Source organism: Lampetra fluviatilis, chromosome 40, assembly GCF_964198595.1.
Source record: "Lampetra fluviatilis chromosome 40, kcLamFluv1.1, whole genome shotgun sequence".
NCBI lineage: Eukaryota > Metazoa > Chordata > Hyperoartia > Petromyzontiformes > Petromyzontidae > Lampetra > Lampetra fluviatilis.
Window position 1 is genome coordinate 3,804,812 of NC_136314.1, and position 27,537 is coordinate 3,832,348.

At 47.9% G+C, this 27,537-nt stretch overlaps 1 protein-coding gene across 4 annotated transcripts in view; it reads right to left on the minus strand.

Moving 5' to 3' along the window:
• Positions 1-840: 840 nt before the first annotated feature.
• Positions 841-27,537, minus strand: part of LOC144946125 (plasma membrane calcium-transporting ATPase 2-like) — a 182,091-nt gene continuing 155,394 nt past the window's right edge. Inside the window, exons 17-23 of one of the 4 annotated variants that reach the window (XM_078874889.1) lie at positions 26,266-26,457; positions 25,328-25,541; positions 24,213-24,424; positions 22,952-23,059; positions 21,877-22,059; positions 15,524-15,688; positions 841-1,399 (exon numbers count right to left, since the gene is read on the minus strand). In XM_078874889.1, coding sequence (XP_078731015.1) covers positions 851-1,399; positions 15,524-15,688; positions 21,877-22,059; positions 22,952-23,059; positions 24,213-24,424; positions 25,328-25,541; positions 26,266-26,457 — 1,623 coding nt within the window. In that variant the 3' untranslated portion in view covers positions 841-850. Of the gene's footprint in view, positions 1,400-9,208; positions 9,255-15,315; positions 15,689-21,876; positions 22,060-22,951; positions 23,060-24,212; positions 24,425-25,327; positions 25,542-26,265; positions 26,458-27,537 lie in introns of all 4 variants that reach the window. The other 3 variants (XM_078874888.1, XM_078874887.1, XM_078874886.1) reach the window with 3 other exon arrangements.

Below are 27,537 nucleotides of genomic sequence, written 5' to 3' on the forward strand. Positions count from 1 at the left end.
ACGAATAAAAACGGCGTTCAATGGAATTGGCCAGGCTGGATTCTACAAAAAAGGTTAATAGCAAAATTTGTACTAAATTGCAACCATGATAATAAGATCCCAATTAAATTCACACGTCTGTAACAGATTTTTGCTGTTGTTAAAATCGAACATTTTCTTCGAGTGGAATTGCAAAAAATAACGATACAAACAGGAGACGAAATATCATTTTCTGAAACAAAGAAATAAAAATGGTGATGCAGATCCCCGATCTGTGATTACTAAAACATAAACTACCGTTCATGAAATGTTACGAAAGAAAAGGTTTAAACAAAATCGACGAATGCGTTGTCACCCTTCTCTTATGCTGAATCTCTCGAAACAAAAAATGATTGACAGAGCCTGGATAATCATTCTCTTTCTGCTTGTTGATTAAAGAAGCGCTCTCATGGGCGGCACGGCTAAATAAATATTAGCTCAAACGATAAATCCGCTTGTCGTGATCACTGCACTAAATTCTACCTACACTTGACTTGAGAGCAAACAAGCCGATATTTGACTTGAGATTTTTCAATTGGTCATTCCTCGCTCATCTCCATCCCCCCCCACACCTCTCCCCCGCCCTCCCCCGCCCCGTATTCTTCTGATTGAAATACCGATGGCCATCATCTCCTCCTGCCGGTGACGACGACGACGGCGATGACGACGGTGCCGCGATGGAGCGAAGCTCTTCCCGATTGCCACCGCCACACCCCCAGTAACGTATTCCGATTAATTTTTTGTCACACTTTGACGATCCTCGGCCGCTCCCCCTCCCCCCCAAAAAAATCCAAAAGCGCCCCCCCCTGCCCCCCACCGCGCCTCTCCCTGTCTAAAGCGCCGTCTCCAGGCTGTTTTGGGGGCTCGCGGGCGCAGAAGAGAGCGACGTGTTGGTGAGCGCCACGCCGCTGTCCGTGTTCCGGTTGGTCGGCGGCGAAGACGAGGACGAGGACAGATTGGACCTCCCGGTCGCCGCGTTGGCTTTCAGGGCCGCGTTGGGGCTGGGGTTGGGGCTCGGGTAGGGGTTGGGGCAGGGGTTGGAGCAGGGGTTCACGGCCAGGCACGGCTCGGACGCAGCGGAGTCGGCGATCGGCGGAGCGACGCAGGAATTCAGAGGCGTCACTGTGGTGGTGGTGGTGGTGGCGGTGGCAGGCTTGAGGTGAGATTTACTGCTGCCCGTGGGACTGGCCCTGGATTTGATGTCCACGTCGCTCGCGCCGCTGTCCGACGCCGCTCCTCCATGTCCCAAAGAGGCCAGCTGCGTCTGGGAGTCGTCCATGTTGAAGCCGGGGTCGTTCATGAAGTTGTGGATGGAGGTGCGCGAATCGGGTTTTTCGAAGCCCTCGTACAGCGAGCTACGGAACGCATCCACCACTCGGAGCTGTCGAGGGGGGAGGGCAATGGGGGTGGGTGACGGAGACAGAGAGACAAAGAGAGAGAGGCAGAGGAGGGCAGGGAGAGGGAAAGACAGGGAGACGCAGAGAAGCAAAGAGACGGGCAGAGAAACAGGCAGAGAGGCAAGGCGGGCAGATGGGGAGGGCTAGGAGATGAGGTACAGTGGGAGTGCAACGGGGATGTGGGACAGAGAGAAAGACAGAGAGGGCGAGAGTAACAACGGTCATGGGGAGAGAGAAAGACGGAGAAACGAGGGTGACAGGCGGATATGGAGATGGTTAGAGATGTAGAAGGCACAGTGACAGAGGACGAGAGCGATGGGGTGGAGATAGATCGAGAAAAGCAGAGACAGGAAGACAAACAGAGAGGGGGGATACAGAGAGACAGAGAACTCGAGAGGCAGACAGAGCAGCAGACGGCAAACACAAGCACGTGCTCGTGTTGCGTGTGTGTTGAATGTTGCACGCACACACGCGTCAGCATTTGATGTCGGTGTGTGTGTGTGTGCGGAGGTGTGTGTCGAAGTATGTAATGTGCGTATTTAAATACGTGTACATATTCGCGTGTATGTAAATTTAGGTTATGTTTGTAAATATGAATGTGCAAGAGTCCCAACAGTGCGAATGAGATGTGGTGGTGGTGTTAGTTGGTGGGTAAATTTACGTATATATGTGTATGTATGAATGTACATGCGCAGGTATACACACAAACAGCGAAACAAATACGCACATATCCATGTAGTTGCAGTGATAGAGAAAGAAAAAAGGGAGAGACAGAAAGAACATTGGACATTAGTTCCGCGTGCTTTGTTGGTTCGAATATTTTAAGAAATTCCATCACACGCTCATCAAATTTAAAGAAGATGAAAATCAAAAATAATTTACCCGAGGTTAGGATCACTGCCTGCAATTGCAAAGGGGGGAAAACTGATCAAATCTTTTTTTACTGTCAAACAGTGCTTGGTGCTGTCAATTTAGCGAACGGTCCTGGAAGATGACACTGCAGAACTAATTCTGGAGTCAATTCAAGAAGCCGCTCTCATCAAACAACAGACGGCAATCCTTCGTGCTTTGTGAAGATCGGTTTCACCGTATGTGGGTCACGTGACATATTTATAAAAAAGCATAGGCAAGGATGAATTAAAATAAAAAACGAATTCCTTACAGAGTGCAGTCATTGGTGACAATTAAGTGATTAGAATTACGAATCCAGTTTAATTGTGGGCAGCTCAAACTTAAACCCAGGAGCTCGTCATTGGCGGCTCAGTGTTTCAGTCAGAGCCATTCTCAATCTCTCCTGGGAATTTTCCGGCCACAATTCGAGGGATAGGCTTTTTTTGTGCCTAAATGAATTCTCATTTTGTGTTGTTTTTTTACTAGACATTTCAATTCCCCTTTGCAATTGTCATTTTGCCGATTTCAGGTTAGTTTGCTATTAACACTGCGATGACAAATTAGGCGTCTCATCGCTCGTTCCGAAATCTCCGAACGTCATAATTTTTTACGTAGATTGATTTGCAGGTGAAACTTTCGGTATTGTTTTAAGCATATAACGTGTGTCGCAAGCTGAAGAGTGAAGGTGCGTTTGCAAATGGTCATCGATGAAAAATAATGTATTCATGTTCATGTTATAAAACGGAACCCTAATGGTTCAAATGGCACCATTTCTGCCAATGGTAAAATTATATTCAGCCATTTGAAAGGCATCTTAATAGTATGTGGCTCATGAGCAAATATTCACGACATTATTTGTATTAATAGTGTAACTTATTAAGGGTGGTTAAATTTGACACTGGCATGAAAATATATGTTCTCGTAACTGATGTCAAAAGTATTTGTGTTAAATATATGGACTGGATGGCTCTGTTCCAGCCTACGAACCCTTGCAAAAGTGTTCCATTTGCTAAACAAGAATATGGGATTAAAACTTGTGATTAAAACTGATGACATTATTGAAATTTCTGACACTTCGAAGCAAACAAATGTTTCATTTATTCTAAGACGGTGAATATTTATCAGATTTAAATGACTACAACGTTAATTTCAAACATGTTTTTAAAATAAACAAATATAAAGATACATTGGTTTGAGACCATTTGCAGCTCAATTCACGTGGAAGTAGAGGTATTTTCACCGTCAGTTGATGGAGAAAAAAAAAGGTCAAATCTTTGCCATTATCACCAAATTGACCACTTTTATTCTCCACTGAACATTTTTGGAAAGCTGCCATTAATTTCTGGTGTCTGACCATCACAGGTTGCCTCGCCACGCTAGACTCGGGCTGTGGTGGCGCGGGTCTGATGGGAGGGATATTTGCGTAAAAAAATAAAACAAAAAGCGACCCTCCTGGTCGTCCATTCAAATCAAAGTTCAGCAACAGCAGCTGTGCTTTTACGGAGGCCACGCAGCGAGAGAAACGTGAGGGGGGTGGGTGTGGGGTGTGTGTTGTGCTCTGGATAAACTGTGTCGCAGAAGCTGCCTCCGCTGCTGCTAAGGCGCAGAGATTTGTGGAGGGTCGCACTGCGCTGTCCGGAGTAGCAGGGGTATCATTGCGACAGCCGGTCGGCTCGAACCGGCAAGAACAAAGTAGGGGCTTAGAATATGCGTGCGGTTGCTGAGCGTGGTTGTTGTTGTTGTTGTTGATCGTTTATGAGTGCCAAATAAATGCCAAAATAATCCGGCCGGGTGGCACGATCGTATTCTTGCGTATGGCAGCGATATTTTGAGGCGACGAATGGCAATGTCGAGGTCTGCTAGCCACGAAAAGAGAGCGGGCTTCAGGAGAGAGTTTGTGTAGTTTTGCTATCCCTCCATGGATGAAGTGCAGACTACAGTGGTTTATTATATGGCCCACGGTTTGGGTTGCATGGTTCTGTAGCATCGGGTCGAGCCCTTCATCAGGTTATGAGTTAAAATAATGACTGGGGATCTGCTCAGCCCATCATCTATACTCTGGGGTCAGTAAAATTAGTCTCGCTTTGTAGGAATCCAATTTTACAATGAAGCTTGCCATGGGAATGTGAAATGTTCTCTACCAGTCCAGTGCCGACAAGGGAGGTGGAAACATCCCAATGCACGATTGAGTCGTGGACAGCAAAGAACACCGATGACTTACAAAAAGGCAATCCGGTATTTACACACCGATATTTTTGTATTCCTGTCCATTTGTGAGCAAGCATTGTGGTACTTGCCATGAATTCAAATTATTCGGTGCTCGGGTGAGTGTATCACAAAGAGATTGCCTCGTGCTTGAGACTCAAAACCCCCTTTAGAAATCTTCGAGTCCATCAGCTTTCCAGATCAGCAAGGTCAAAATCGGCAGAAAGTCTGCCGCTTAAATAAATGCTGTCGAACAATAGGCCAATTGGGTGACTGCCTAAACACATTTTAGTAATATGTGGAGGCACAACACGGAGTTCTGCGTATGTTTGTTTTATGGCAAAATACTCCACGGCAATGCATAATGCGTATGAGTAAGTAAAGGTCTCAGGTTTATCCCCATGCGTACGGGGTCTCTCCAGGCAACTCTGCTATTATTTTCACACGCGCAGCATACTCAATGAGAGGCTCCCAAGCAGGTCCTTTTGATCACGTGTTTTTGGATTTCCAGGCACGTAACTAACCGTGTTGAGCTGATGATTATGTACACATAGCTTCTGTTGTGGGGATGCAATCCAAACGATGTATCATATTGTAAGCCACGTCTAATCCACGCCCCTTTAAACGGAGAAGGAACAGCAACACGACAAGAACTCTCTCCTGAAGCCCTCTCGACATTGGCCTTGACCTCCTGAACATATCACCGTTGTGCGCAAGAATATCACCTGGCATCATTACTTAATACAATGAGTACACGACCATGATATTTGTGGTTAAACAAATCTCTGAAAATAAATAGGGCGTGCCTACAACCGTGTGTTTAAATGTTGAAATGCAAAAAAGGTCTCAACGTTTTGTTAAAAATCCCAGAAATAATTCGTGTTTCACAAAAATGGAACTGAAATGGGTGAAATCGAATAAGAACAAAGTTAAAAGAAAAGAAAAAAACGATCTTACAAATGTGTAAACAGGATAGCCTTGCTTTGAAGCCAAAATGTCCCATTTATTAACAGAGGCTGCGTGCGTGCCAAATGGTTCGTTAACTTTAAATCGACTCTGATGCCGGGGGCCCTCGAGTGTGTGGGGGTTCCGGTATCGGCAGTGAATGCGAAATGAGGCGACCAATGTGCGATCTGCACATTCCGAATTGTTTCAAAAGAATCCGGCGCGAGACAAACGAAGAAAACCGTAAACCGCTTGGGCGGCGCGAATGGTAAAGCGTGTGCAATGCGTAAAGCAACATTGGCAGGGAAACGAAACCTGCAATAAAAAATAGGCATTATCGGGGTGTAATTCGAGCAGAGATCAGCGTGCGATTGTGTTCCGCCTTTGTGGAGTCGATTGGCTTAGTCAAAATATCGACGTAAAAAAAAATGCAATCAACGTATGATCTGGAGCGCTAATTTATGCACGTACACACACACGCAATGAAAATCATTATGATGGTTAATATCCCCCCTTTGTTTTTAGAGGTCTACTTGGGCAAGTGCTGATAGCGAGTGTCTCTGAAGGGCGGCACTGCACACGCGTGAGTAGTGTGACCAATGCTAAGCATTCCTAGCTGCCTTTGTCTCCCCAGCAGTGATGTTCATCACCACGCCAGCTAGCCCCGGAACTGAATTATAGTCTCTCGTGAAATTCATTTGAGCTATTTAGTTCCATTAAAATGTTACTTGGTATTTGAATATATATATAATTGAGAGCGTCATGTCAACCTGTGGCTAGACGGTCTCCCCATGTGGGGTTGGCTTGACCAGACTTGACCACGCTGGTCAATGCAGCTTGGTGAAGAGAGGCCCCCATAACCAGTTGAGGTGTCACCCGCCACTGATGTGTGCCGTGATTGTTAATCAAAATCTCGTTTTCTGGATTCCTCCCGCAATTGCACTAATCACCGCCCCCGCTTAACACTTGTTCATTTCATGAAAACATTTTGCGCGGATTCACCTTTGAGTCTCACGTTCCCCTTGCCATGACCCTTGACAAACTCAATTATGAACTGAATAACTCACATGTAAAACAAAACCAATCGAGGAAACGAATTAAACACTGGCGCCACATTTGGATGATGTCCAGGTTGTTTGTGAGAGGCTGCTGGAAAAATAAAACTAACGCTTAATCACGGGAAAAAAATATTAGTAAAAAAAAATGTTAGGTTGTTGAGCACTTCATGAAATAAAAGTGTGATATTTAATTTGTTTTGTTTCAAGGAAAAACTATTAAACGTAAACTGAAGTCCAATAATGTGAAATAGTCTCGCGCTGCATTTAAAGATAATCAATAATTCAATAAAGTGTCCCCCTGTTTTGGCCGAGATGCCTGCACATGCACATTGGGATAAAGTGTCTTCCTTTGTGGAGATGATGATGTGAACCAAAGAACAACATCATGAATCTGAATGTTATGGTCACAAAGGCACCACACTGAACGTAATTACCAAAGTCCATGAGGCTACATGTGCGTAGGGTACACCAAACTGCCTGAGTGCTTTCGTGTTGATCGGTGGGCGTAAGTATTGCCACTTGTACCCACGCGAAAGGCGCTGCAGAGCGGGTCGTAAACACGTCGGCCCAATGTGGACGTCTCTTTCAAGCGGAACGCTGCGATCGAATCTCTCGCAAAAAGTTGTCGATGCAACGCAATCGATTTCTCGCCGAAACTGCGCGCCGTGAACCACGCGTTGAAGCTCAAGTCGGGAAAATTGGGTCGAGTGGATGCAAGGGCGACGAACGCGCACGTGATTACATCTATAAATGCACATCTCGCATGGCCCAGGGTTATCTCGGGTGAACGAGAGACGCGGTGAAGTTCATTTGGAGGCGCGTGATCGGCGGTCGCGACGCGCGTGACTAGGAGCTCTGCTGTGACGGTGTCACGACCGCTGAATTGTGTCACGAGTTTCGATTTAAAGCTTTCGTGACTGCAGGGATTCATCTTCTTGGTTCTTTCGGTAAAGTCACGTAGAAGGGAGATAATAAAATAATATTATTTTATTATGTTTTATTTCTATTATTTTATTATCTCCCTTCTACGTGACTTTACCGAAAGAACCAAGAAAATGTGTCACGAGTATTGGAGGTCACATGGCCGAGGGACAATAGCATCGCCCCAATAATGTGCTCTGTTAGGTAGGTGTCTACCTTCAACATGGAAATAGACTTTGATAAATACTCGTTGTGGGCCCATCATATGGCAGCATGCTCTTGCCCATGGCGTCACGGGGTGTTGGATATCACTAACCTTAGAAACATGCGTTTGGATGATTTTAATCGTTTTGCTGCTATACGTTTCCACATGATAAGCCACGTAGTTGAGCTATCAATTGTGGCCAGGTCGCTTCTGAAAAATAAGCTAATAGCTCGGTGGGCTTTACGTGGTAAAATAAAACAATATATATTTAGTTTAGTTTCATTTAGGTCTTTTAAAAGTAATTAATTTACCTTTCCTATACTTTGCACTCCTGTCGTGTTTTATATTGTGTGTTGTTGTAACGTTCTGATCTGGAATTAAAGCTTTATAGCTCATCGGATTCCTCCAATATAAGTCAATATTCTGATGTCTGATGACAGCGAACTGCATGCCAGGTGTTTGAATGGGAGATGAGGCCAACCGCAGGATATCTCGCCACTGTGCCTAAAGTAAAATAATGTACATTTAAATAAACATTGCACATGTGCATTCAATTTATTTAAGGATTTTAAAAAAATATATCAAATCTGTCAGTGCAATAACAACCCAACATTTAGTTGTGGTTATCAAGTAGAGCGATTGAAATGATCAATAATCATGAACAGTGCTCCAGATAAGCCTCATTCACCCCGCAGTCTACGCGTTAAAAAACAAAAATTGACTACCTTTGAAGATTGGATTTAACGCATAAAATTTTTTTTTACGACAATAGTCGAATCGGTTTTGTTTCGGTTGTTGCGCCACTCGAGGTCACGGGATGGGGGCAAAAAAACAATGGGGGGGGGAGGGCGCACGAGCGGTCAGGTGACCTTCAGGGCCCATTCGAGGGCATTTGGTGGCGTTGACGGCTAAACTACGATGTGTAGCTTTTGTTTGTTTTAGATTAGAATAAATGATTGGTGCGTGAAAACAGATTTGAAAATTTGTAATTTGCAACGTTTGTTGGGGCTCGTAAGACCATTTGTTTTTCTTTGCAGGAGCACCAGGTTTTTCTACAATTTAAAATCGCAGTTAAAATATACTGCTTTAGCTATGAATGCACACCCCCCCCCCCACACGTTTGCATTAATTTATTGCGCAGTATTTATCGAAAGTACTCCTTGACGTCACGGCAACGTTGCGTTTCGACTGCGGCCATGCAACCCAAACTAAGGATCCGGTAGTACACCACAGTTAGTGTGCGCTACATCAACGGAGGAAGAATATCAAAGTCGCACACAACTCTCGTGAAGCTCTCTGGTGGCAAGCAGACCTCAACTTTGCCACTCATCCCCTGCACGTATTTCCATGCACAAGAATGTTGCATTTTTACCATCTCTCAAACATTGGAGAGCACATTTGAAAAAAACACCCCCCCGAAAAAACTTATTTGGAGCGCTGATCACAGATGTACCATTGGGTTGACATCGAACGGCGTTCTAATAGGATTAGCAGCGGTCTCGACAGACTAATGATGTGTCGGACAAAAAACAAAAACGAGCTGGCTCCCTCAGACACCGTTCACTAACCAGCAGGCTCCTCTCTCCTTCTCGATAAAAACAAAAAAAACACCAACTGCGTGATAGAAACCAAACAACACAGAGGATGAAAGAAAAACACGCACACACAAAAAATGACAACTTTTTTTGCATTGGGCCCTCACCGCCCCTTTGCAACGCTTTGGTCGGAGTGCTCTGCTCGCTATCAGATCACGTGGTCGAATCCCCGTTGAGGTTCCATTGAGGCCCGGCCCATCAACATCCGAGCATCTATTATAGGTACCATCGCTACGCTGTGAGCTCCCGGTTGGCTGCCCCCATCATAGGAATGTGGAATGTACACCACTGGCTCACGGCTGCTCATGGGGATATGTCCGCAGCCCAACGCTCACTGGATGGAAGGAGTGGCGAACAACTTTTTTGTATCACTTGCAAAAATAATATAAGTGCCCTCTTAGCAATTATTTAACCCGTTACACAACAAGCACACACGTAAATGGCATAAAACAATAATGACATGATGACGAAAAAGCAATTAAAAGTAGACGAACAAAAAAAATGCAGCATACAACGGCTCGAATGTTGAATTCACTCCTCCACCCCGACTGATCTCGGTGTTTGGCCGTGGCTGAGAAGAGTTTCGTCATTTTCGCTGTTGCCTGCCCTTAACCGCGGGACGAGCCTCAACGCTTTAACTCCCACGGAACCTCCCCCAAGTGTCCGGCTTTCGAGCCCATTCAAGTGTCTCGTTGCACCGCCTATTAGAAATCAATCAATCGAGCGTTTTAATGCGCAACTGTAAAACGTTAGAGCAGTGCACTTTGCGAACACGCGGAGAATTAGTCCTCTGTTCTGAACTGCTCAATAAAAAAAAACTCGAATCGCGTTTTTTTTGGCGATAAATATAATTAACCGATGGGCAATCACGCTTTACTTTAAATCCTGAATCACCTTGTGAACGACGAATGGTTTGCGCACTGAAGCTCTCCAAATCGAGACTTGAAATTAGACTTAGTTACTTCATTTGTTCATTCTCTCAATTCCTACTTGAGCTAAAACTGCATTGGGTAATACGTCGCGCCGAGTACTGTCTACGGTAACTGAAGGTACGCGATTGCTCTAAAGAAGGGTCATGATCCGAAACGTCAGTCAATAAAATGAGCAAAGTTACAGACCACTTTGTGGGCGGTCGGCAGTGGTTCGCATTTCGATTAATTTCCTGCCAAAGGGGATGATGAAATATCGTCTTGAGATAATACGATTGTTTTAAATTGTAAACTTTCGATGTACGGTGAACAGAATTTAAGATGTGGTTTCACGAACCCGCCATCGTTTCTATCACCGCGGCACCGAGTCTGCTGCGATACGGGGTCACGTAAGCCACCACTGGTGTTCCAGCTCATCCCGACCGTGTAGGGTTCAAATAGTTCGTGAAAATATTTAGACATAAATAGACTGACAAAATGAAAAATACAAAAAGAGTCCTGTTAATTTCATTTTGTGTTTACATTTGTTCTCGACATTAACGACCGTCAACCAATGGGCTTGCTTTGTATTGCAGCAAGTAAGGTCAATAATGTAACTACACTGTTGCTACGTGTGAATGGAACGTGGAAAGAATGAGTGGTTGAATAAAGGAGAACTTGACTGACGGTACATGCAATGTCTTGTAGTTTCACAACATTTAAATTCATATTCATGACTATTAATATAATTGTGTGTGGGGGGGGGGGGGTGATATAAGTGGGCAAATGCAGTTTGAAAATGTAGTATGACGAGACTGAGCGAGGGAGCAGTTCATGAAGATGTTCATGACTTACTTTGAAATGTACTGATCAACGGAGATTAAAGCAGATGGCAAAGTGGTTATAATTTATCACCCACAAGCTTTAACTTTTAATCATCATGAGTGAAATCTATAATCTGTAACACGTACACTTAATGGTGGCATTTGGGTGAAAGTTACCAAATCACATCCCGATTGGGTGTTTTGCCTCGGGCACAATCTCTCCGGCATCGATGGATTGAGAACCATTCTGTGGGAAGCCAACGTGGGATATGCCATGGGTAGACTGAGCCCCGCCATAGTAATGTGGAATTTCCATCACCGATAAAAGAGACGAGAAACATCCCATGTTCATTCGAGCAGGGACATGACTTCGACTTGACTTCATCTAAACAATATTATCGTGTGTGCGTGCGTGTATATTAAGTATTTTTATATGTATATGTATATTGTTTTCATCTGAAATGAACACACCTGAAAGGGCAAAACATTTCTTTTCAAAGTATAATAATGAAACCTTGGTGCTGGTGAACCACTTACGGCAGAAAGTGGTGGTGTTTTTGTTTTAAATGTCAAGAGTAAAGCAGGAAAAATGCATTTCAAGAGGCAAATTCAAGGGACATATTGCAGCATTGACATTATAATGGCCAGGAGTGAATACACAAGAGGTGTTCGAAAATGTTTTTGAAACAAATATATCTCAGTGTTTTTTTAAAAATATAATGGCCTGGCACCTCAGCGGTAGGGCAAGCGGCTCGCACTTGGAAGGTTGCCAGTTCAAATACTGGTTGAGGATTGACTCAGCCCATCATCCATCGGGGGCAGGGTGGGTCGATAAAATATGTACCACTTTGTAAGGGAAGTCAACAACAGTGGTTGTCTCGAATGAAATGAGTTTGACACAGCTCAACTGTTTTCTTCTTCTTGTTGTTGTTATTGTTGTTAAGATGTAATTTTCAAAACATTTTTGAAGCTCCCCCTCTTGTTTGATCTGCCATGCATGGAGAAAAAACATCTGTGTCATGGATGCTGTCTTGCTTATCCAGATGCAGGGAACTTGCACAGCCGTAAGAATAAAAGGGGAGAAAATGATGTTAGAGGGGTGGAACAGCAGTCGCAATGGAGAGAGAGAGAGGGGTTAGTTTGTATGTTTGTGCGAGGATGCAATGCCTTAACACCACGCTGAGACGCTCTTGAAGACTCGCACAATGTCGTGTTAATGATGCAGTCAGGTAAAAATAAAGACGATGATTTCCTTTTCAACATCTGTGGAGCTTGTCGAGAGGCGAGGGTTCAAGACCACCGGCGTTGCATGCACGTGCTGTGTTGTCCGTAATGGCCATGACACAATGGCAATGAGATAGAATGTGATCAACTAGCATGAGAATGGGCCGAGAATTTGCGCAATAAATACATCCAAGCTGCGGTTGTGACAGTGGGTAATGTTTCGGTTCAAAATGCACACTTGAATTTAAAGCCCGGTGGATCTGAAGGAGAATTTATAAAAAATTCACGCAACGTGATTTTGAATTTGACCAATTGTTATGGTGGTTACAAAATGTCATTTGTCAAGTAATACAAATCTGTTTAAAAAAAACGAACAAACGTCCAAACCACACTTGTCAACTCTCATCCGTGCCCCCGAGCTAAAGCAAATGTGACAAGCTTTGAAGTGATTTCAATTGGTTGAACATTAAATAAAGTTCGGTAATTGATATATCGCTTATTAAAACATGAAAGCAGTGGCCGCCTGTGTAAACCAATTTCACAAACGGCCGTGGAACTCTCTCGCAGTTGTTCGCTTGCAAACGTCGCAAGTGCAAAAGGGAACTTTTAAAACTATCTGAAATTAAAAAACGGTGTGCATTGTGTGCAGCATACGTGAATTGTGCTGTAACAAGCTCGCGTGTCAAACGTGTAACGAATCAGAACTTATATCTGTAGGAGATTAAATAGCGGTACAAAAAAATTATGAAAGTGTATTTTCTGAAAGGGAATAAGACGAATAATAAGAATAATCAGGCTTCTGACGCAACACGCCTTGGAGGGGCGTGGGTGGGAGATGCATAACGCTGGATCCAACAGAGGGACAGGGCACCGGGGGTGCCTTCGTGAGGTGGTAGAGCAAGTAGCATGCTGACCTACGTGGGTTTTGTCGGAATGTAAGCATTATCCCTTCATAGGCGTGGGGTTTTTTTTATCCTGAAAACTTTGGTTTCGTCCAATTCAACAAGGAAGTGGCCGAGCATCCCATGGCAGAACCCTCCTGAAATTAGCCTCAGTGAGGCTTTTCTGGGTGGACAGAAACCGATATTAGGCATTATTGTAATAATGTTTTAATTGGCAGTTATGGAGCATGCGTCAGTTTCATAATTTAAGCATTCGTTAGCAACGTTTTCAGTGCATAATGGCTGGCCGATTTTGTCTGTTTACGACAGTATCTTGGAATAGCAATCAACGACGGGCTTGCTGATGAATGCTTATAAGTGTGAAACGTGGTTTCAGTCCAGCTGTCGTGATCGATCACCTTCCAGTGGTAAATGTTCACCCTCGCAATGTGACGGCCGAAAAGCTGAGTCACTATTCCCTTCAGTGATGAACAAATTTTCATCGTCGTTATTTCTTTCATACACTCACTCACTCCCTCTTGTCAATAAAGGAATAGGGAAAAACGAACACATTTATAAAGGGGACACTTTGCACATCGTTAGCAATCAAAGGGTTAAAAAGTGAGAATCAAGTCTGGTCCGCACTTAGAGATCCTTACGGAGAGACGCATCGGGGGAGACCTCGGGGCGACAATCGCCAATACCGTCGCTCGCTGGGGGTCAGTAAATTGCCCTCGCCGTGACCTACGGTGGCATCGGCCGGGTGCTTCTGTGTGGCGTCAGGAGCTCAGCGAGTCGTGATGACTACGAGGAGGGGCTCGCCTCGTGTTTCTGTTGCACGAGGGCAATGCAGGAGGACGCTTGGAGACAGCTGCTGCCCCACAATGCCAATTCCAATGATGACATTCAACAAGTGTGCGTCAATAGCACTGTGTGGCAGTAAAAAAAAGAAACGTTTCAGCCAACGGACCTTCTTCATGGCACATCAAGTAGAGCCATTGGCCCGATTTTTTTTTCCTTTTAAGGCCACGTGGTGTTTTTGGCGAACGCGTTGGGCTTTTCGTTGTTTGCCTTCCACTGCCGACGGAGCAACAACGCCAAGCGATTAGTTTGAACTCCGATGTTCGTTTCGCTTGGTTTTATTAAGGATACAGGAACAAAGCTACGTGTCGGCGAATGTCCATTTTCGCCTCAACGTTGGTAATGCGCAGACAGATATCTCCATTACCAACAGCGGGGTGAAAATATCCACGGCGACTTGCATTGTGCCGTGCCTCTGGTGACTGCAATTGAACTGCACAGTCGACAGTGTGTGAGTTCGGGCTAAATGCCTTGGGTTGGATGGCACTTTGCGATAAGTCAATCGTGGTTCTTCGGGTAATTCTGCACCGCAAAGGGCAACTCCCAATCGATGCTTCAATAGGGGGAGGTACTCTCCGACTTTAACTTTGGCTCTTCTCAATTTACACCGTGAATATGATTAATTAAATTATCGTTTTTGGCGACGTTCTTCTTCTGCCGCACTCGCCGGCCCTGCAGTCAATTTGTGTGGCACTTTTCGACGATGTTGCCCGTCCTGGCTATCTTCGCTTTACAACAGCGTGGGAAGCGTGCACCAAAGACACCGTCAAAGATCTCTCTCTGGATCTCTTTCGTGCGAAAGCCCCTTCTGCCAGCAGTGGCAATGAGCAAGAAATGTCAGTGGCTGCACTTTTGCCTTTACAATTAAATGACCAATCGCCTTTGGCCACGATGTCACCTCCTGATTAAAAAAAACAAAAACCCCTCTTACAAATGTGTGCGTGGCGTGGGAACGTGTAGCACTCAACTCTGATTGGCCATTCGACAAGACCACGCCTCCGCTATCTCAGCTGTTGTGAGCCCCCCCCCCCCTAAACCAACAGCAGAATCAGAATATTTATTCATACTGGAGGAATCCGATGAGCTGTAAAGCTCTTTTTCACATTTCTCCAGTAGGGGCCGAAACTAAATGACGCGGGTTAAACAGTTGGATGCAACTCGGTTGCATGCAATTCAATTGATCGTGCGAGGAGAAAAAATAAACCTGGCTCTAGGGCGGACCGAGAGGGCGGATTGGCCACCCTGCAAAAGCGAATCGCTAAGTGCGGACCGTTTGCTTGGAGGTAGTAGTGGCAGCGAAGGCGTGGGGGGGGGGGGGTGAGGGGGGGGTCTCTTTCCGTCGGACGAAACGCCATGCAACGCGCGGAGGAGCTCTCACTCACGGGACAAGCTTGCGCTGGGTAGGGGAAGAGCCAGCGGTCAAATAGCTGCAGAGAGCGGCCGGGCAGGGCTACACATCGCTGGCGCCAAAGGCATTCTGACTACGACATGCGCAGGGGTGCAGGAGGAAGGCGCATTCATTGCCGCTGCTGATGCTGCTGCTGTTGCTGCTGCTGCTGCTGAAGCACTGATGGTTGCGGCTGCTATTACATCTTGTTGCTGTTGCTGCTGCTGCTGTTGTTGTTGCTGCTGCTGTTGCTGCTGCTGCTGCTGTGAATTTATCTGCTGCAGTTGCTGGCTTAGCACGGATGCCTGTCTGCGTAGGGTCGGGGGAGGGGGTGCTGAGCTGCCTTGAAAGGCATTTACTACGTCCATCTGTAGGGCGTCCGGAGTGGGGGCAGGGAGGGAGGGGGTGGAAGGGGGAGGGAGGAAGGACACAAAGGGGCTCCCCAACACAAGGAGAATGAAGAGAGACGGACAGACAAGGCAGGGGGACGTGCGTGCGAGGAAGATGAACGAACGCACGTGGAGCGAGAGAGACGCCAACGGAAGAACAGCGGATGGAGAAATGATTGACAAAGACGGATGGACATGGGCTCGCATGTGGAGTTAAATAAAAGACATAGGAGGAGGGCTAGACACGGGGCAACCGACAGGCACAGGGAAACAGGAGGTTGGACCGGCGTTCAGAATAAAGATTGACTTAAGCAGACAAGCACACACAGAGAGAGATCGATCGTAGAATGAAAGCAGCAGCAGAAAAGCGAGAAAACGGAAGAGGAATTATGACGCCGGCAGTGCAGGTTGCGGTCGGGCATGCCGGGAGAGATCGGAATGGACCAGGGGGTGAGAGTAAAAAACGAAAATGAAAACGGCACACACAGACGCACAAAGTCAGGACGAGCTCGACGCTGAGACGTTACATCGGGGCAGAATTCATTCGACAAAGAAACGCGCCAGAAACGGTCGAGGGTTGAATGGTGCAGTGCGGCGGTAGGATTTAAGAATTTAACTTCGAGCAAAGAGGGATCTCGTTTTTTCTTTTTTAAACCGCCCTCTCCGCTCAACTCCACAACAAACGGCGCGACCGTGAGCGTCGCGGCTCGGCGTTGCGGTGGAGGAGGAAGCCCATTTCCCCCACGGGAGCGCAACGATGCGGCGGCGGCGGTGGCATCGTCCATCTCTCAATTAAAACGCGTCAAGTGACGCGGATCGTGGTGCCATTCGGCGGGTGAAGATCCGGCGTACACGGCCATCGAGGTGTTGGCGGTGGGGACGGGTCAACACTTTGGCTGGCGTGTAAATACATAAAGGCTCAGCTTATTTTTTATTTCTCGTGCATAATCTCCGCAAATGTGTCGCAGCGAACGCGGGAGCGTGTGGTTGGGCCTATGCCGAGACCGCAGGGATTCGCCCAAAGGCGGCGGGCGCAGTGTCTCTCAGTTGCAGACTCGGCAACTCGCTGGGATGGTCGCTGCTTTCGCGGAAACGGTGGACAGCGACACGCGTTGTTGCGCTTCGCTGGGTGGCGTGTGGGGGTGTAAATTCACGAGAATGTTAAAAGAATTGACTCGTGAATCGAATCGCGATCCTGATTCGAGACAAGCCATCAGATTGAGTGTTAAGAGTACAGGACTCAGATGTGTCCTTGACCGCTGTCTGGCGTCTGCTAAGCCACCGTGGTTGGGACCGGTGAGTTGTTCGAATCCCGTTTGAGTAGTCGACTCAGACCACCACCCATTTGGGGCCGATAAAAAAATTAGGAACCGCTTTGTGAAGAATTCACCGGCGGTTTTGTCCTCTGCGGTGACTGAACCCTTGCCATATCAACGTCGAATTTCCACAACGCGCGGTGTGCTATGCACTTCTGAGCAGTGGGAAGACAACCTCGGCTTTGACCTAGCGTGTGCCCGCGTGCTACCAACTTCACCGAGCTCCGCCTAAACGTGTGAGTTTGTGCACCATTCAACCCTAAGCCCCGCGATGGCAGCGAGCGAACGTCAACGCATGGAGACATTTAGGACGCAGCGACAGTAAACGGCGTGGTTAGAAAACGCACACATGAAACGGGGTGCCCAAGGAGCGGTCAACGCGGCTAACGACCGGGCAAGATTGACCGTGCCGCTGATAAGGAGAACGCGTGAAAAGCGCACACGCGCGTGTGCATGCAACTCGGCCGTTGTTACGCTGCAAGAGAGAAGTGAACGGTTAAGAGTGACTGTGAGCTCTGCATTTAATGGGATGCACAATGCGATTACGTTAGCCCTCGTTTACATGACCAGATGTTCGTTTTTGTCGCTCAAACGACGACCCTTTAAGGGGCTCACCGCAATTGCGGTGAGTGCGAAGGGGCAGCCCCCGTAACTGCTTGTTCAAGCCACTGCTACTGGCCGAAGGGCCTACATTTTTTATGGAGATCTATAACACCTCTGAATAGAGCATTTCAGGCCTCCTCTTGCAAGCTGACCAGACGGCCTGGAAGGGGTATGATTGTCCACTCTTTTCTCTGCCACAGGCAACGACCTGCCCATTGATGAAAATCTATTCAGTACCAATTTATACAGAGGCGGGGGTGGAGGGGTATTTATGTAACTTAAACTATAACACATTTTTTACCAGGTAAGGCCCACTGAGCTTATATAGCTCTTTTTCAGAAGCGACCCGGTCGCAAATGATATCTCAACGAAGTGGCTTATGACGTGCGTGGAACTGTATAGTAACCAAATACGCGTGTTTGGAAATGTGGTGGGGAAAAATCGGAGGACCCGGGGAAAAATTAACGCGACCACGGGGAGAACACGCAAACTCCAAATATACAGCAGGCGTCAGGGTCAGGGTCAGGGTCGAACCCACGACCTCCCGTATACCAGTCGAGGTAGTTAACGTCTCACCACCGTGGCGCCCCATTGTTTTAACTGCCACGCCGGGAGATCTCTGCTTGAACCTCTGGATTGCAAGCCCGATGGGATAGCTGTGGGGTAACCGTAACACAACGATACCATTCCAGGCATATGCAGCAAATCCTTCACTCTGGACACTTAAACGGAGATGAGTGACAGAAACTCCATTCGGCTTTTGAAATCAATATAGCCTGATGGAAAATAAATAATCATATAAACTAAATAAGGGTACGTTAAACACGAACTGGGTGCTGAAGAATACTTTTTAATTGGTCGGTCTAAATCGAGAGTGATGATAATGTTGATAAAATCGAAATGTTATATCGCTTGCTGTGGCAGTCATTTTCCAAAGGCATTAAATACAATTGGATTTGGTAGCATCTAAATGCGATAAAATAAAAAAACAGTGGCACATGTCTAAAGATAATTTGCATCTTAAACTGCATCGAAAATAAACCGTTGTCATAAGGGCAATTTCTGTATCCAAATTGTGTCAAGAATACATTTTTGATCTATATTCAAATTTGTTTTTTTTCATCCCACAGTTTAGGGACTTTTAAATTCCAATTTGATCATGTAAATAAAAAGGGCTAAAGTATTTCATCACTGAAAATAAAATGTGGTTAACATAAAACGACAACACCGTTTATATTCACGTTCATCGTAGTTTCACACCTAAACACAAAACCGCAGTTCTTCATTAGCGAAAGTTGAGACTGTAAAACTTTACTTTCTGGAACTGTGTTTTGTTTTCAATTAAAAAGAACCAGCAAGTTATTTAAACATCCAGATAGCCAATTAAAACTTCCGGGCATACAAAAATATGTGAAGTTAAAGGCGCAGCCCTGCAATTTCATGCTCACGCCACTTGCTGACAGAAGGGGTTCAGCTCGAGGGAGCATCTAACCAACCGCTTCTAGAGGGTATTTGGCCTACTCTTCCACGCTGGTCAGATGTCTTGGAAGAGGTGGGGGTACCCAGACTTGACCCCCACCGCACGAGACCTGCTGATCGACTCACTGCGGTATACTCAGTTAGACAGCTGGGTGGACAGAGGCAAAGATGCATAAGAAACTTGCACCATCGGCCAGAGCTTAATAATTATTACAGCACTACAGCATCCATAAACACGTTTTTGTTTGTCAATGGGATCCGCAGACAGAAATTTGATGTGCGATGGATGGTCACCGATTTCATAACCTCCAACCTAAAATCCTCAAATCATGCAATTTGGGAATTAAAATGCTAAATTTGGGGCTCAGTTCTTTTTTTTCAAACGCTCATGCAAACATAAAAAACAGCGGAGCGCATCTTGACGGAAAGAATGTGCAGCTTCAAAAGTGTGAGTCAGAGGTGAACACAAAAAACACACATTTAATTAGTCACTGACGCTGGGCCTGTAATGAAGAGAAATTGCAATTGTTAGTTGAATTATTTCATCCCTCCGAGATTAAAAAATAATCAGGCACGCCTCCTGTGGGCATGAGTTAATCGCCATTCACGCCCACGGCATTAATTACGAGGAATCAAAGCCTCGGTTAAAATTCCCTCAACGTTGTTGCACAGCTTCGGAGATGTGAACATCGGGCTGTAGATGACCACGGCTGGGCTGATACGCGTCTAATAGCCCCTGTCTGGAAGGAGGCTTTGAAAGGTTCACACCCTTGGTGCCCCTCTGCTCTGCTAGCGAGCACGCGGCTTAGGGCAAATGAGGCTTGATCCACACTTTATCCACACCTTGCGAGATGCCCGCCAATTATTAATCAGCTGCCTCAGCGTATGGGTTTGACGTTGGTTGTTTCGATGCAATGGCCCAGATGGAGGCAAACTGCGGATGACGAAGCGTGGGTGCGGCGTCACGCGCGCGCCGTCACAATGGATCGCCAAACGATGCGGTACAGATTTCGATTTAAAGCTTTCGTGACTGCAGGGATTCATCTTCTTGGTTCTTTCGGTAAAGTCACGTAGAAGGGAAATAATAAAATAAGAAAAATATTATTATATTATTTTATTATGATTTATTTTTATTATTTTATTATTTCCCTTCTACGTGACTTTACCGAAAGAACCAAGAAGATGGATGCGGTACAGAGTCTACGAACCTTAGCTCGCAATTTTTTGGAACTTTCGGCAAAGGCTTTGAACCGCGTGGCGCGTGTCAAGAGATGAACGTCGCGCTAAAATTCCTCGATTTATCCACTGGTGCTCTCACGCGAAATGGAAGATTTGCAGAAATGATTTAACGCGACCTCCTGTTTTTTTGCGACGGATATTTGCAATGGTTTCCGTGGCAGCTAGAATTGGTGCTCGCAAGAAATATTCTAATGAGCAAATAAAAAAACGGATTAAACTTTTGCGTGTGTTCAGAACACGTAAATTTTGTTAAGTTAACAGTGACAGGGCAGCTGTAATTTTTTTGTATGCAGAGGGTAATTAAATTCCTTATTATTCGAATGACTGTTACCATCTGTTAGAACGGAAGCACCATTCTATTGTTAAACGTCGATGGTGATGATGCAATGCGACTGCTGCTGTTGATGAAGATCGTCAAGATGATGGCGATTTTTGATGGTGATGTGTGTCCGCCTGGAATCTAGGGATTTGGAGGCAGCATTTGGTGTTGATCACGCAAAGAACATCACGTGCGTGCGCGTAGCACCCAACTCAAACAGGTGGCCAGTAGATGCCAGTTTCATGAAGTGAGTCGGTGGTTCCCGTCTCTACATCTCACTGAAGTTGGGCATTTCGAATCTCATAAAAATGGTTTGTATGGTCACCACTTGCTATTCGGAGCACGCGCGCAAATGCGCACATACACAGCGGCGCACGCAGACCAACATTTCATGAGGGACCGAACTGTTTCGCTGTTAATACGAAGTTAAACGAGATTGATCGCGTACCAATTAGGCTTTCGTTACGTAACGCTGAACGCACCGACGATGGCATGCTCATCGGTGGCCGCTTGCCGATGTGTTCTGGGGGTTGCGCCGCGTTAATTCGGGGACCGAATTTCAGGAACTGTTAATCGACGACTCGGTTCCTGAAAGCAGCTCCCGGCGCATGAGCGAAACGTCGGACATTAGGCCGAGCAGCGGCAAACCCCCCGAAAATACAGCGGAGAGCCAGAAAGCGCCACCGCTAAAACCTACACGGCAAAAGAGAATGGGTCAATAATGGTTCATTTGTTCAGTGTTACATTAACTAAAAATATATATTGAGCAGAAAATTGTCCATGACATACAACATTAATGTAAATATTTCAGGGTGGAGGGGGTGGGTGGGAGGGGGGCGATGGGCAGCCACCCATCACCTCTGCACGCACACAAACACAACAAAGAAAGACAAAGCTCCCCCATGTAGCCTTTCACAGGCTTCTGGAGCAAGTGCTGTTAGCGAGTAGCACCGATGCAGGGCGGCACGGCAGACGAGGCGGTGGGTGGCCAGCGCCACGCCCGACCGCCTTCGCCTCCCCAGTGGCGACATTTACACCTTGCACCAGGTACACATTTCAGGCTGAGTCGACCTAGGGGAGGCCCAAGTGTTGGCCGCGAGCAGGAATTGAACTGGGGTCACGGCCGCGGCTCGTCGCGCATCACGCCAACAACCGCTATACTACCGCTCCCCACACGTGACACACATGCACGCACTCACACACGCACGCACCTGCGTCTGGATGCGGTTGAGCCCCCGGAACCAGAGGATCTGCCCGCGTCGCAGCTCGCGCTCCGCGTGGTCGATCTCGTCCACGTCGGGCGACGTGACGTCTTCGTTCAGCTCGTGCTCGGCCGGCCCGTGCCCGGCCTCCTTCAGGAACTTGAGGTGGCTCGTCGGGATGGTGACGATGAGCTGGGGGGGGGGGGGTTGGGGGGGCGTCCCGAGATGGCAAGGGATAGGTTTGTGCCGGGACGGGGGACACACGGGCCAAAAAACAGTTCTCTCTCCCCAAACTCGTATAATCATAATAATAACCTTGCTCAATTAAAGAAACGTGTTACACTCTTTATCGATGACAACTCTAATACGAGTGCTGTTTGTTGCTGCCCGCTTGGTTATTTTGGGCCTGTGCTCGGCACAAAACAAAGGCGATAACAACGTGAGATAGAATTACAAAGTGACATCGCGATAGTTGTCCCATCATGAAATCTAATCTGGCATTGTCAAGAAAACAGACCAGGCAGCAACCCCTCGTGGCAACATCGAATGATCTCTTAGCACAAGTGCACCATCTGCTGGGGAAATTATGGGAACTACAAAATGAGCGCATGTGCCAAGTGACCTGTGTGGGGCCAGACATTGCGCACCTTAACAAATGAATCGCTTGTTGACTATACAACGCCAGGCTTCGGGGGTGGGGGGGGGGGGGTCGCTAAAATATGTACCACTTTGTGGGGAGATGATTGTCGTGGCAACGAAAGCCTCAACAATTAATTAGCCATAAAATCAAAATAAACTCAACTAAAACTATTACTTCACCGGGTAAGGCCCACTGAGCTGTATGGCTCTTTTTCAGAAGCGACCTGGCCACAAATGATAGCTCAGCGAAGTGGCTTATCACGTGGACATTTATAGCGGCCAAATACTCTAAATGAACGCACGTTGATTCTAAATGTGAAGGGAAAAACCGGAGGACCCAGAGAAAAATCCGCGCGACCACGGCAAGAGAGAACATACAGACTCCAAATATACAACAGGCAGACGACGGATAACGTCCGGAAAGGATTTTTCGACGTCGCTGTACCTGTCCCCAGAGCAGCTCCCCGAATCCCAGGACGACGCACCACAGCCACTGGCCGATGTTGAGGCCCGAGCAACTGAAGGGTCTTCCTCCGAACTGGACGATGACAATCTGTCGGAGACACAGCTCGGCGTCACGTGGCCGGACCGACGGTCCGTTATCGTTTGCACTCACAGTCGTTTCACTTTGCTGTCGCGCCTTGCGCGTCGTTCGCGTGGCTAAGTGAGCTGCGCCCGAGCAGCCAGCGGATGTCGTTCATGATGACGACGTCGTGTCGAAATCCTCCACCTTCGTTTTTTTTACTTTGCTCATTTTAAATGCAATCTGGCCGTCCCATTATCTGCGGGGTCATCCATCGCGGATAACCCGAAGATGATAGGATCTCGGGCTTTTGCTTGCCCGGTTGTATGCCCCCCCCCACCCCCCCACTGCGTTTCTTGTTCTGTGATCGGTGCTTTGTAGCGGGCACGTGTTTGGTTGAAATAAAAAAAAATAACACCACCTACCGCATGCAACAACAACAATCGCCATTTGCCGCTAAGTCGCGGTGACGTCACCACGGCGATTGTGCCAGGCTATGTGCACGTTGAGGCCACGTGAAGTGTCGAACGCCCGCTGGCAAGGAGGTCACGGGACAAACCCAGCAGGTGCCACGGGTTGACCGACTGAGATGACTGGCCCGATGCACCACCTGTGCCCCCTACTGCCCCCTACTGGGCCTTTAGGGCGCAGTAGGGGGCACGAACGGAAGCAGCAAAGACAAAGATACCCCGTATAGCCTGAGCAGACTCTTGGGGCAAGTGATGTTTGCGAGCACCTATGAAGGCCGGTACGGCACACGAGGAGGTGGGTGGCCAACATCACGCCCAGCTGCCTTTGTCTCCCGAAGTGGCGATATTTACACACCGGGTAATCACTTGAGGCTGAGTCGACCTAGGAGAGGCCCATGAGCGATTCAGATGATCACCACTGATGTTGGCCATGAGCGAGAATCGAACTCGCGTTGGCGGGTTTGTAGCGCAGCGGTAGCGCTAACCGCTTCTACGCTACCGCTCCCCACAGAAGCAGCAACAGCAACAACAACAACCGCCATTCGCCACTAAGCGGCGGTGACGTCACCACGGCGCTTGCGCCAGGCTACGTGCACTTCGAGGCCACGTGGAGGTCACGGGGGCAGAACCCAGCCGGTGCCGCGGGTCGACCGACTGAGATGACTCGGCCGATGCGGCACACGCAGAGAGGGCAACTGGGTGCAGCGCCACACCTGGATTGCGAAGGTGCCCAGGACAATGGAGCAGAAGATGGGGTTTCGGAACACGGCCTCGAAGACGTTGCGCTCGCCGTGGATCTTGCGCGCGTTGATCTCGTTGAAGAGCTGCATGAGCACGAACGTGTTGAAGATGATGGTGTAGTGCTCCGACGGCGGCGCGTGCAGGGGGACGTTGCGGCCGTTGTCGATGTCGAAGATCTGCTCACCTGCATGGGGCACGGTCGGAGAAAAGGATTCTCATTTACTTGATACAGCTATCGTGCTGTGACGGTTCCACCTGAAGACGGATGCTTGTGTTGCCTCCGAAACGTCGTGATTTTTTTTTACTTTTATTAATTGTAATTTTAATTTTTTACCTACGTGACTTTACCGAAAAAACCCAAGAATATGAATCCTTGCAGTCACGAAAGCTTCAAATCTAGGAGAAAAGGATGTTCAGTCCAGTCTTATTATTGTTGTTGTCATTATTATTAAAACAGACAGGCCAGTGGTGACCAGTGTTACCAATCAGACACACGTGTGTAGCAAGGTGAAGCACTGCAATTCCTCTCTCCTGCCATTGCTGGCAGATGTAGATTGAAAACTCAATTATTGAGAACTGTTTTTCCTGTGTTTAGTTTGTTGTCTTTCCCCCGCACCGCCGATTAGCGCGGTCGGCTACGTACGGTGAGTAAGAACTTCAACATACATACATACACACTCGTCGTCACTGTCGTTAGCCATGGCCGATAATGATCTAACTCACAGGCCGCCTGGTTTCGTATCAAAAGTGCCCTAACCACTAACCCACCACTCCCCTACACCCAGATACGACAAAGCGTGTACGCATAGAGCTCCAAGTGACGGTGAACTTCTTCTTTCGTACGGCAGCTCGTTCACATTACTTTAGCCCCGAGATGAACCTTGAGCACCGTTGCTTTTCGGGCCCGGTATACCTTTGTGGGGCATTCGGCCGGCATTGTGACGTAGCCGTGAAGACCACGAGCAGGCTATCATCTTCTCCCCCACTGACATTCATTGCGCTTCCGACATACATGCATGCATACATACACATACGCACAGGCCACGTGCAAAAAAGACCGACCGGCCGACCGCGGAAGTCACTTTACCGCAGAACAAGAGCGTGAAGATGACGGTGAGCTGGTAGACGGTGTGGCCCAGGATGTTCTTCATCATGGTGCGCGAGATGAGCGGCTTGTTGCGCCCGTACGGCCGCCGCAGCAGCAGCGCCTCGGTGGGCGGTTCGGTGGCGAGCGCCAGCGACGCGAACGTGTCCATGATGAGGTTCACCCACAGCATCTGCACGGCCTTGAGCGGGGAGTCCTGGGAGGGCGGCACGTGCGGAGGAGGGGGGGGGGGTTGGAATCGTCGGTGCGTCGACTCGTCAACAGCGGAGGCAGCAGTGACCACAAAACTTTGTTTGCCCCCCCCCCCCCCACCGTGCTACCGGTGTCACAAGACAAAAGGATACATTTGGATCCCTCGCAGAGCAGTAGCTGCAACCGTTCGCGTTAGGAGAATGGCCCACGCAAGTGGGATATCGAGGAGCTGCTGCTGCCATCGAGAAATGCCTTCGAGTGACCCCTGGCCCCGCGCACAGCAAAGGGCAGCGCTTTCCACGGCTGCCCTGCACGCGAGTGCGATCGTTCACGGAATGACAGCGAAACCGTGATTTTAATTCTCAGGACTCGAATTTCGCCGCACAAAGTGCGGAACAAGATAGAATGCATTGGCCTTTTTTGTTTGTGTGTGTGTATGTATGTTGAACATCTTTCACGCAGTACGTAGCCAACCGTGTGTGCGTGTGCAGTCATTGTGACCGTGTTGAGACCATCGATGGCCCTGCGGTTGAGGACTCAGTTCTCATCTCACGTGGCCGCCTCGATTCGGAGCCGGGGATCTCGGCGGAGCCAGCTCCTGGCCGCCCGGCCACCTCTCGACCCGAAACTCTTCGTTAACCGTGGACTGGCGCGAAGGGACACGGTCGAACGAGCGAGCCGGCGACCGATCGAGTTGTGGGCTGCCCGGCAGCTCGGGCTCAGGGCACCTGCGTGATGCAGGCGCCGGTGAAGGCGACGATGACGGCCACCACGTTGACCGTGAGCTGGAACTGCAGGAACTTGGAGATGCTGTCGTAGACGTTGCGCCCCCACATCACCGCCTTGACGATGCTGCTGAAGTTGTCGTCGGTGAGGATGATGTCCGAAGCCTCCTTTGCCACGTCCGTGCCAGCAATGCCCTGAGTGCAATCGCAATGGAGGGGAGAGAGAAGATGAGAGGCGATGAGTTGTCGAGATATCAATGTGAGCGTGTTTGTGTGTGTGCGTTTGGGTCTACCGAGGCAATCGCCCATCAAGCAACAATAGAGGGCGGAGAAGCGACGCTCGCAGTGAGCAAAAGCGGCAGGCAGCTAAAAGAACGCGGCGAGTTCCCACGGTGAGGAGCCCAGGTGCTTCATTTACCCCTCATCCCAGTCACTGAACCCATCACACCTGGGTCTCTCCCGTGACCGCCTGCCAGTGAGCCTTCCACACTTCGCGTGGCCTCAAGTGCATCTAGCCTGGCAAAGTACTGTGGTGACATCCAACGTCACCAGGGGAGAAGATGATAGCCTGCTCGCGGTCTTCAGTGCCGGATGAAGCTAGTGCGGGGCCTGTAGCATATGTTATAAAGGGGCCCGAAATAAATAATAAAAACGCTTAAATATTCAAACACAAATTCTTTACTTGCATAGTAAAGTAATTGTATAATTTAATTTGCTATACAGCCAGATAATACGATAAATCGCTCACCTTAAACACCCAGTCGTTCATAATAGCTCAAGGCAGAATTGTACTATAGTAATAGAGCAAGTGCAGAATCACTGAACCGGAATTGATAGCTTGAAAGCATTTAGCGCGGGGCCCTTGAAAGTGCGGGGCCCTTGAATGTGTCGGGACCCGTAGCGACATATGTAGCTACTTTTGCTGCTAGGATAATCCGGCACTGGCGGTCTTCTCTGCGACATCAAATTCCCCCACGAAGGAATCCCGGCCTGAATAGCAACGGTGCTCAAGGTCTTTCTCAGGGCAAACGTAATGTGAACGCGCTGCCATACGAAACAAGGAGATCCCCGTCACTTGGAGCTCTACGGCGGTTTGTGTTATGCTCATCAGGTGCGGTGCTGGTCACAGACCGTGTCGGCACTCGCCCCAACAGGGTGTACACGCTATACGGGAAATATTCTTTATTCGTATCTGGGTGTAGGGGAGTGTTGGTTTAGTGCTTAGGATAGGGCACTTTTGATACGAATCAGGCCACGTGTGAGTTCGATTTTCGG